At 50.1% G+C, this 11,403-nt stretch overlaps 2 protein-coding genes across 2 annotated transcripts; both read left to right on the forward strand.

Annotated features, from left to right (window-relative positions):
* Positions 1 to 1,282: 1,282 nt before the first annotated feature.
* LOC123447561 (2'-deoxymugineic-acid 2'-dioxygenase-like) lies at positions 1,283 to 2,720 on the forward strand. Its single transcript, XM_045124168.1, has one exon. It carries the CDS (start codon positions 1,341 to 1,343, stop codon positions 2,397 to 2,399), a length of 1,059 nt encoding a protein of 352 aa, XP_044980103.1. The 5' UTR covers positions 1,283 to 1,340; the 3' UTR covers positions 2,400 to 2,720.
* A 5,068-nt stretch (positions 2,721 to 7,788) lies between these two features.
* On the forward strand, positions 7,789 to 10,505 carry LOC123447562 (putative anthocyanidin reductase). Its single transcript, XM_045124169.1, has 5 exons — positions 7,789 to 7,970; positions 8,060 to 8,229; positions 9,377 to 9,589; positions 9,882 to 10,276; positions 10,363 to 10,505. Exons 1-5 carry the CDS (start codon positions 7,856 to 7,858, stop codon positions 10,502 to 10,504), a joined length of 1,035 nt encoding a protein of 344 aa, XP_044980104.1. The 5' UTR covers positions 7,789 to 7,855; the 3' UTR covers position 10,505.
* Positions 10,506 to 11,403: the final 898 nt, after the last annotated feature.

Genomic DNA, 11,403 nt, shown 5'->3' on the forward strand with positions numbered 1-11,403 from the left:
CGTGAGGAGATTACGGTGGCCTTAGTGGCATCTTGGGGAGCATTGTGCCTCCACACCGCTCCAACGGAGATTAGCATCCGCAAGGGTGTGAACTTCGGGATAAATCATCGTCTCCGCGTACCTCGGTTATCTCTTACCCGAACCCTTTACTTATGCACTTTACTTTGTGATAGCCATATTGTCTCTTGTCATATATCTTGCTATCACTTAGTTGTTTGTCTTGCTTAGCATAAGTTGTTGGTGCACATAGGTGAGCCTAGTTGTTTGAGGTTTTGTGCTTGACATATTAAACGTTAGTTTTATTCCGCATTTGTTCAAGCCTAAACCTTAATTATTTTAAAGCGCCTATTCACCCCCCTCTAGGCGACATCCACGTCCTTTCAATTGTTTTTCCAAAAAGTTTACTGATTATAATAGTAAAGTTCATTGGATTTTTCCATAAAGCTCGCTGATTATAACGGTAAAGTTCATTGAATTTTTCCATAAAGCTCGCTGATTACAATAGTAAAGTTCATTGGATTTTCTCATAAACTTGGGTACATCCATATGTTTTCTTTGAAACTATCAAGTAGTTAGTGAACAACAATTTATTTCACATTATTATTTGAGAATAATTAACCACAGTTCAGCCCATTTAATTGAAAATGATTGAAATTATCTAGTATTAATCTTTTATTAATGGTGCATGATCAAGTAGGAGTAGTACCTAGAGAGATTCCCTGTCCGAAAAAGTGAGTCTAGTCTACAGTAAAATCATGCATGGCAGCATGCAGTTGATGTGACCGTGCATGAAAGATTAGTGGAGGAGATACACGTTGTGCGCGCAATGAGTTGGAATAAATCCATGTTCGTGTATCTTATAAACATATATGCACAAGACATGGATATGCAGAGATAACTATGACCCAACAACCAACGGCAGTGAGGGCATCTCCAACAGTTTGTTGGTTAGGTTGTTGGTAAAATATGCCATGTCATCAACCAACACCTTAACATACAACTACTCCAATGGGTTGTATCTAGTTTGCCCAATAAGATGTGATGTAATAAATAAGGTGCTCTCTCATTCTACATTGGAGCTTGTGCAAGGGTGTTGGTTAATTTAAATACAACCTTGCTCTCTTTCCTCATTTATTGCATGACACATCATCAAAAATCTTATGTGTCAAAATTACCAACAACTATCTTACAACCATTGGAGATGCCCTGACAGGCACTGAGCATCTCGTTACATATACTCCCATTATCCCTTGGTTAATCCAAATCATGACGCATCCCTTAATTAGTTAGGCTCTTAGCTAACCTTTAGCAACTCCACTGGCTACTCAAGAGCTGCAGACATGGAGCTTCTGTCCAATGCCCCGGCGCACCACTCCGTGCCGGACAAGTATGTCTTCCCGCCCGACAACGACGAGTGCGCTGCCCTGCTCGCCGACGACTACAGTCCCGACGTCGCCTTCCCCGTCATTGACCTGCACGGGCACGGCGGCAGTGACCTCCCCATCATCTCTAACGGTCGCCGTCGCCAGCTCGCCTCCGAGATCATCCGGGCCGGCAAGGAGTTCGGCTTCTTCCAGGTGGTGAACCACGGCGTGGGAGAGGGCGTGGTGAGGAGGTTCCGGGGGGCGATGGAGGAGTTCTTCGCGATGCCGGCGGAGGAGAAGCTCCCCTACTGCTCCTACGACAGGAGCAAGCGCTTCCGGCTCGCCACCGGCACCACCTACGACCGCGGCGAGACTAGCTACTGGCGCGACTACATCAAATTCCGCTGCTACCCGGCCTCGGAGGAGAACGCGAGGCACTGGCCATCCAAGCCGTCCAACTTCACGCCCAGCCTCATGGAGTACTGTGCGGCAGTGGACGAGCTGGCCCAGACCATCCTCCGTCTGATCGCTGAGGGCCTCGGCCTGGATGGCAGCTTCTTCGCCGGCGATCTCAGCGGCGGCGATACCCACATGAGCGTCAACTACTACCCACCGTGCCCAGACCCAACCGTGACGATGGGCCTACTGGCGCACTGCGACCGCAACCTCCTCACCGTGCTCTCCCAGGCCGACGTTGCAGGCCTCCAGGCAAGGCACGACGGGAGGTGGCTCCTCGTTCGCCCCATCCCAGGTGCGTTCGTCGTCAACTTCGGCCACCAGATGGAGATTGTCACCAACGGAGTACTGGCCAGCGTGAAGCACCGCGCCATCACCAACTCCACCACAACGAGGATGTCGGTGGCCGTGCACCCCACAGACGGGTGCCGCATCAGACCGGCGTCGGAGATGGTGGACGACGCGACCAATCCGGTCAAGTATAGGGAGTTCCTCTTCAAGGAGTTCATGGAGGCATACGACGCGGCAGACGCCAACAGCGACCAAGTGCTCAAGTCCTTCAAGATCCACCACGACTAGGTCCATGGCGAGCGACCAACTCTGTTGGGTTTAGTCCCACATCAGTTGTGGGAGGAGACATAACACGGTTTATAAGGATGAGGGTGTCCCCTCCTAACAGGCTAGTTTTTTTTGGGGGGGGGAGAGGGCCCAAGGCCTGTCATAAGTCGGTGTTGCTCTCCGGTTGGGCCTGTTGACGCATGTGAATCGAAAACGCTGGTGTTAGCGGACCCGGGATTGTTGACCCGGGATTGTTCGGTCTGTGAAGGGACGTGCGTGCAAGCACTCCACCCCACTACTACGTGCATGCGCAGGTCACATCCACCATGCACACGCATTATTCGAACAGAAAAAAAAACACATGAACCTGAAACTTCACGTTGACGTGCTTACTGCGATCGTGATAGACAGGGTTCTTCGTCAAAGCTATGTTGTCAATCAGAAGTCTGAACTTATACCTGGATCTTCTCCCTTCATTTCTGAGATCAATCTGCAGAGCCAGAGTCCTTGGCTTGTTGCTGCTGCAGCGGCTACATACTCAGCCTCGCATGAGCTGAGTGCTACCACTTTCTCTTTCTGAGAGATCCAGGTGATGGGGTTGCGACCGAGGAAGAAGATATGCCCTGAAGTGCTCTTGCGATCTCCTACATCTCCTGCATGATCACTGTCACTGTATCCCAAGATGTCTCCACTCCCTCCACTCACATAACGGCATCCATAGCTCAAAGTCCCTTGCACATACCCGAGGATTTTCTTAGCAGCTGTCCAATGTGTTGTAGTTGGTTTCTCCATGAATCTGCTAACAATTCCAACAACATGTGTAATATCTGGCCTTGAGTGTACTAGGTACCTTAGACTGCCGATTATGCCGCGGTAGAGGGATGGATCAACAGGTTTTGCATCATCTTCTTTCCTCAACTTTAGCCCGCACTCCATTGGGGTGTTGCTTTGATTGGGCCATTCCAGCTTGCTCAATGATCTTTTCTGCATATTGTCGTTGGCACAGAGTGATCTCCCCTTTGGACTGAGTCACCTCGATCCACAACTAGTAACTTAGGAGGCCGAGGTCGCTCATCTTGAAAAGCTTCTGCATCTGATCCTTGAACTCGACGATGTGTGTTGGATCAGTGCCTGTGATTATCAAGTCATCCACATACACTCCCACAAGCAGACAAGATTGAGTATCTCCGGATCGGTAGAATGCATGCTCTAGCGGGCTACTTCTGAACCCAAGTGTGCAGAGGGTCTCATCCAGCTTAGCATACCAAGCTCTTGGTGCCTAACGAAGCCCGTACATGGCCTTGCTCAGTTTCAGCACCTCTCCTTCTCTGCCATCGACGATGTATCCCGGCGGTTGCGCGACGTAGACCTCCTCCGCCTGGTCGCCGTTGAGAAAAGCGGACTTTACGTCCATGTGATGAACCTCCCAGCCGGAGTGCGCGGCGAGGGCTAGGAAGAGCCGCACCGTCTCCATTCGAGCCACGGGCGCGAAAACTTCTTCAAAGTCTACGCCTTCGCGCTGTGCGTATCCCTTGGCCACTAACCTGGCCTTGTGCTTGACGATGTTTCCGTTGGGGTCGCGCTTCACCTTGTACACCTATTTGAGGCCGATTGGCTTGTGTCCGCGGGGAAGAGAGGAAAGTTGCTAGGTGGAGTTAGCCGCTATCGCGTTCATCTCTTCATCCATGGCCTTCGTCCAGGCCGCATGGTTTAGGGCCTCACCGATGTCGGCAGGCTCCTCTGCGCTGAGGAGACAGAGCTCCATGGCCTCGCGCATGGCATCACCCTCTGTCTCGTCGAGGATGCAGGAGAGGCGCCGATAGCGTAACTCGCCGGTATCAGCATCATGGCGATTCCCATCTTGGCTTGGTGGTGAGGCCCATCAGATCTGACGACCCGCATCGGGTGCATCTGTTGGCGTTGCAGGTGAGCCATGCATCGGTGAAGCTGCGTTAGAGGGTGCTCCCCCTGAGGCTGGAGTGCCGGGAGCGCTTTTCGCTGGGCTGGTTGGTGCTGTGGAGGCAACGTCCCTCAGGCTGCAGGTGTGGCTCCTCCTTGAGGTGGTGCCAGAGGTGTGGTAGCACCAATGTCCACCTCGTGGACTCCTTGAGCCGTGGTGTATACCACGGTGAACGTGGCGAGCGAGGGCACCACTCCGGACGTGTCCGGAGCGCACCATGTCCATGGCCGTCCTTCTTCAAAGATGACATCGTGTGTCACCTGCACCTTCTTAGTGACGGGGTCGTACGCGCGATAGGCCTTTGAGCCCTCCTCATACCCAACAAAGATCATGGGCGTCGAGTGATCAGACAGCTTGGAGATGCCCGACCCTGTTTTCTTGACATGCACCGTGCACCCAAACGTGCGCAGATGTTGCACGTTGGGTTTACGGCCGTGCCACGCCTCATATGGGGTGACACCCTCCAGGCTTCTCGTCGGCATGCGGTTCAACAAGTACACCGCCGTCTTCACTGCCTCGGCCCAGAAGAACGCCGGCACACCCATGCCCTTGAGCATGCATCTCGCCATCTCCACGATCGTCTGATTGCGCCGCTCGACGGCACCGTTTTGCTGGGGGGAGTAGGGCGCTGTTGTGTAATGCTTGACCGCCCGTTTCTCACAATAGGCCTTGAACTCGATGGAGTTGAACTCCCCTCCGTGATCTGAGCGAAAAGCCCGGAGCGTGCACTTGCCATCTGCCTCGGCCATGACCTGCACTTTCTTGAAACGTTCGTGCGCCTCATCTTTGGACCGCAGCAGCTCAATCCAGATGTAGCGATGTAGTCATCAACAATCAACAGGAAGTATTTGTTCCCACCTGGTATCATTGGAGTGATTGGCCCGCACAGATCAGTGTGTACGAGCTCCAGAGCGCGCTCTACGCGGTATGCCGTGGTCCATGGGAACGGGCCGTGATGCTGTTTCCCAAGGGCGCACCCGTCGCAGTAGTGTTCAACCCGGTCGATGACGGGCATCCCACGCACGAGCTGCTTGGTGGACATGGTCCGGAGAGCGCGGAAGTGGATGTGTCACATGCGTGCGTGCCATCGCCACGATGCGTCGTCGCCTTGCGCCATGAGGCATGCCGGGGCATCAATGGTGAGCACACCAGTGTGGAGACGACTCCCCGATCGCATGATGCGTGCCAGCATGTGCCTTGAGGGGTCCGTGATGACCATGACCCCGTCTTCTATGGTGATGATGCAGCCTGCCTCATCCAGCTGTCCCACCAAGACAATGTTGCTGCACAACGCGGGGATAGAGAAGACACCGATGAGCGCACGCTGATTCCCGCTGTTGCAACGGAAAACGACTGACCCGCACCCCTTGATAGACATCAACGAGCCATCTTCGAACTTAACTGTCCCATGTACAGACTCGTCCAGGGACGCGAACGCGCGCCGATCCCCGGTCATATGGCTGCTCGCTCCAGTGTCGAAGAACCAGACACCATCAGGGGAGGACGCAGGAACCACTTTTTCCTCGTTCAGGTAAACCTCTTGTGTCGTGATGGCGTTGGAATTGACGATGTCGGTGACCATGGCCATCAGCAGGCCCTGTTCATGCTCATCGCCGCCTTGAGCCAGGTTGGCATGTTCCTACTTCCCTTCTCTCTCCTGCTCGCGTAGCCATGTCCATCACTCCTTTTTCCGGTGCCCTCGGATGCCACAATGGTGGCACTTCCCTTTCTTTTTCTTGCCACCCGATCCGCCTGCCCCCTGGTTCCCCGGCACGGACTTGCCGCCGCCTGGACCCTTAGGTTTAGTGGGCGATTTGTTCTTGCCGCCGCCGCCACCACCCGTCGACGATCCGCCGCCGCCGCCCGTCCTCTCGCGGGCCAGCCACTCCTCATGAGTGAGCAGGAGGCGTCCAGCGGATTGTGTGCCGTCGTCGAGCTCATAATGATCATTGCAAGCAGAGAGACGCCCGACAAGTTCCTCGACCGTCATGGTGTTCACATCGATCAGAGACTCGATCGCCATGGCCATCGGGCGGTATCGCCGCGACACCACACGATGAAACTTCTGGACCGCCTTGTGCTCGGAGACTGGGTCGCTGTACAACTCTAGGACGGCGACGAGGGCGGAGAGGCGCAACCCGAAGTCCTCGATGGACTCTCCATCCTTGAAACAGAGATCCTCGAACAATTTTATGAAACCCCGTACATTTTTTGAAGTTATGAATGTTTTTGAAAAGCGGCAATTACCTAAAATATAGATTTTTTTTATAAAAGCAAGAACTTTTTCTAAAAATCGTGAACATTTTTTGAAAATTTCGAATATTTTATGAAACCCCGTACATTTTTTAAAGTTATGACACATGTTCCCCCGTCCCTGGTGCCGACGCTCTCCTTCGTGGGCCTGTCGAGGAAGATCCCGATCCCGTGGTTCTTGGAGGTGCAGGCGCGGTGCGAGGGGCGATGACAGAGGCGTGCCTTTGGCTTGCTTCAGTGCTTGTAATCGCCACTAGGTGTCTACATATTTAGATATACTTTTTATTATTTCTAGTTCGTGAGTGCTTGGTAGGCCAGCATTGGGTCTGTCGGTCATTGGGATTAGGGTCGCGCTGGTTTTATTTTTCAGTGAGGTTGTTCGCTCGTTCCTCCCAATCCCAATGTCGGTTTGCAGCTTTGCCCGCATTACTTGTGATGTGGGTTTGCAGCTTTGCCCGCATTATTTGGGATCCGGGGCGGCGGTCCCGGACATGGCGGTGGCGGTCACCTCCTTCCGTCGAAGGTTGGCATCGAGATATGGTTGATCTTGGGATTTCATGTCTCGCAAAATAATTGGCTGGGTGGTGGCTCTTGTAGTCTTCGTGCGAAGTCACTATCCTACATGTGACCACTGCTCTTTGATCTGCCCATCTACAAGTTCCGGACTTCTCCTTCAATGGAAAACAAATACTAGCGTATATGACGCTTTTTGGACGGCTTGATTGGATAGAGGCGTTGCTTTGAAGAAACTTCCTTGTAGTTCGGGTGTTATTTTTGCAATGGTTAAAGTGTTGTTACCGTGAATGATTGGTCGTCGTGACACGGGCTTTTTTTTGGCTATGTGCGCCCTGAATGTTCTTTACATCTTGTGTTGGTACAAAATTTGGTATAGTTTTCTAGAAAAGGAAAAATTGGTATAGTTGATTGATGTGTGCTTGATATTAATATATGTTCCTCTTTTAATAAAATTCCCAATGTGGGGGGAACGAATCGTTGGGTGATGTCAGTTGTATATTCACGTCTCCAACGCACGCGGAAATTATAAAAAGCTTGGATTGCAGGTGAGCAGTAGCTGTCGCCGAAACCATGGCGTCGTGACGCGCATTTTCCGGCCGGAGAGTAAACTCAATGGCCGCGTGGTGAAGTTATTTAAAGCGGCAGACAGGGCCATGGATAGGGACAGTAGATCCAGTCGATTCCCTTGATATTTTCCTGACCGGAGACGGAGGAGAAGAGACGAGAAACTTGCTGGTGATCGAGGGATATGACTATGAGCTGCAGGGTGTGCGTCACCGGGGCCGCCGGCTACATCGCCGCCTGGCTCGTCAGGAAGCTGCTGCAGCGAGGCTGCGTCGTCCACGCCACCTTGAGATCCCTCCGTAAGTGAACCTCCATCTCCAACTCCTCGCCGCTGCTAGCTAACCCTGCACATGAACCATGCATGCATGCATTGATCCGTACGTGACAGTGGACGAGGAGAAGACGGGGCTGCTGACGGCGCTGCCCGGCGCGGCGGAGCGGCTGAAGCTCTTCGAGGCAGACGTCTACGACGCCGCCACATTCGAGCCGGCGATCCAGGGCTGCGAGTTCGTCTTCCTCGTCGCCACCCCGCTGATACACGACAACACCAGCACCAAGGTACGTAGTGCTCCAGCTCAATCTGCTTGTCCGTGCCTACTCGATATTATTTCTGAGGTTTGACTTGGATATTTCTTGACTACACACAAACCACTCCGAGCCCCACATGGATGCATAGTTAGGCCTTCCGTAGTGGGAGACGGCTTCACCGTTTCTTATGGTATTCCACGTCATCGTTTCATCATAGCTCCAGTCCATCGTTTTCTTACGGTTTGTTCAACTTCTATTTCTTTGGGCCCATTCCTTTTACTCCGCTCTTTCTAATTGGCTGCCATTAAGCTGCATGAGGAGTAATTGGCCAACCCGTTTTTCATGCGCTACAAGAGCCGTACCTAAAATAAGAAACGGCTCTACACTTTTGCTCATTAAATAGCCTGCCACCTAGACAAAAATCCAACGTGGATAGTTAAGATACGGTACACGGTGGAGCATTACCCAAGGCCTTAGTTAGTTTTCTGATAGAATTGTGGATACGCAATAATTAAGCTACTTACTCCAACTATATATATATCAAGATGATGCCGGGATAGATAATTTAACTTTGGACACAAACTAACCCACCGCCAAACAAATACTCCCTCCGTTCCTAAATATAAGTTTTTTTAAAGATTTTACTAGAGGACCACATACGGAACAAAATGAGTGAATCTATACTCTAAAATATGTCTATATACATCCGTATGTAGCCCCCTGGTGAAACCTCTTAAAAGACTTATATTTAGAAACAGAGGGAGTACTTATTTATATATAGGGGAACCAACCAGTATATAGTAGTAGTTGGATGAACCAAACCTTATGCTCCATCCGCTTCACAAAGTAGAATATGTTCTAACTTTTTTGATGTTTCACTAATATGAATTATTCTTCAGTAATGTTAAAGATCTAACGTTAGACTTTTAACCATGGCAAATTAAATGTTTTCCATAATAAATTATGTTGTCACAAGGATGACAATTTCTGTTAGCAAGTATGGCAAATTCTGGCAAAAAACTGAACCTGGCAAGAATTTACCATGCTCAGAAAGCCTACGTTTGATTTGCAAGGAAATTCTTATTGTTTTGGTGGCAAGTTTATAACGTACTGACCAGATCGATCACCAATGGTAGCTAATGATCAGTTAACAAATATGCATGCATGTACTGAAAAGTATAAGAGCGTGACCGAGGCGATCGTGGACGCGCACCGCCTCATCCTGCAGCAGTGCCAGCGTTCCAAGACGGTGCGGCGCATCATCCACACGGCCTCCGTCACGGCCGCCTCGCCGCTCCAGGAGAACGGCCACGGGTACAAGGACTTGATCAACGAGTCCTGCTGGTCTCCGCTCAACCTCCACCATGACTACAACAATGTCCATCTCAACGTACGTAAATCATACTCTATCCCTTCTTAAATACTACTCCCTCCGTTCCTAAATATAAGTCTTTTAAGCAATTTCACTAAAAGACTACATACAAAACAAAATGAGTGAATCTACACTCTAAAGTATGTCTATATACATCCGTATGTAGTCCTCTAGTGCAATCTCTAAAAAGACTTATATTATGAAACGGAGGGAGTATAAGATAAGATGTTTTGACAGTTTAATATCTGAAATAGCGGGAGTATATCTCGATACATATCAACCGACTATATATTTCCGACAATGAATGCAGGCATACGTGGCGTCCAAGAGCCTGTCGGAGAAGGAGCTGCTGAGGCACAACGAATCGGAAGGCGGCAGGGCCTTTGAGGTGGTGACGCTGGTGTGTGGGCTCGTCGGCGGCGACACGCTCCACCCCGTCTTGTCCAGCAAGCTGAGTAGCGTCACGATGGTTGTGGCGGCCCTCACGGGCAACGAGATCCACCACAATGCCTTGTGCTTCATGCAGGCGCTCCTGGGGTCCGTGCCGCTGGTGCACATCGAGGATGCCTGTGAGGCGCACCTCTTCTGCATGGACCAGCCGTCCATGGCCGGCCGGTTCCTCTGCGCCGCCGGGTACCCCACCGTGCAGGACTATGAGGCCCGCTTCGCCGCCAAGTATCCGGAGCACAAGATACTTCTCAAGGAGTACGCAATGGGTCCACCGAGTCCTTATTCACTCCTTGTATTGTTTGCATGGTTGACCAATTCGTGTTTGTTTTTATGTTGTGTAGGGTGGCAGGAGAGGGGGTGAGGGTGCCGGGTGATTCGAGCAAGCTTGTGAAGCTGGGGTTCAGGTTCAAGTATAGTGTGGAGGAGACGCTGGACTGCAGCGTCGAATGCGCCAAGAGAATGGGAGAGCTCCGATGGTGCTAATAAACTACTCCCTCCGTTTCTAAATATAAGTCTTTTAAGATATTTCACTATGAGTCTACATACGAAGCAAAATGAGTGAATCTATACTCTAAAATATGTCTATATACATCCGTATGTAGTTCACTAATGAAAACTCTTTAAAGACTTATATTTAGGAACGGAGGGAGTAGTTCATTTGCTTCACCATGCATTCCAAGCAAGAACCATAGAGAAACCGTGGATTTGAATGTGGCATCCCACATATTCACGATCGCCGGCCCGACGCTTGGATCTCAAGTTGAGAAGTTTGAATTTAATCTTGGGTGTTAATAAAGTAATGCATACATATTGATTTATGAAAATGGAATATATGCTCTCACGTAGTGCATTTTTATTTTATTTATTTTTTCGAGGCTACGTAGTACATCTTTATGGCAGCATGCTGTTTTATTTTCAAAGTTGCGTTTTGGACCCACACATTTACAGGTTTTTGTGGGGTTCTTTCGGTTTTTCAGCGAGATGGGATAGGAGGGAAGAATCTTTCTCTCGCCTACAATGACACACAGGGAGCATTGGGGTCCCCTATGTCTCGCCTTCACCGAGAGGGGAGGAACCCCTCACTGAAGGGGGAGGGGAGGCTAGATCTGCCGGCCCATCAAGACAGGAGACCAAAACCTCCTTTTTCCAAGGGTTTTACATTTTCTTTTTCTTATTTCTTTTTTAATTTTGTTTATAATTTAAAATATTCTAAATGTATATATTGTAAAAAAAACTCTATAGAAACATTTAAAAATGTTGAATAATTATTTGAAAATTATCTAACTAGTATATGAAAATTGTTGAATTTGTATTTTAAAATGTTAAAGAAGTCATTTTAAAAATGTTGATCATGTATATAAAAACATTAGTCAACCATTTGA

The sequence above is a fragment of the Hordeum vulgare genome, chromosome 4H, assembly GCF_904849725.1.
Source record: "Hordeum vulgare subsp. vulgare chromosome 4H, MorexV3_pseudomolecules_assembly, whole genome shotgun sequence".
NCBI lineage: Eukaryota > Viridiplantae > Streptophyta > Magnoliopsida > Poales > Poaceae > Hordeum > Hordeum vulgare.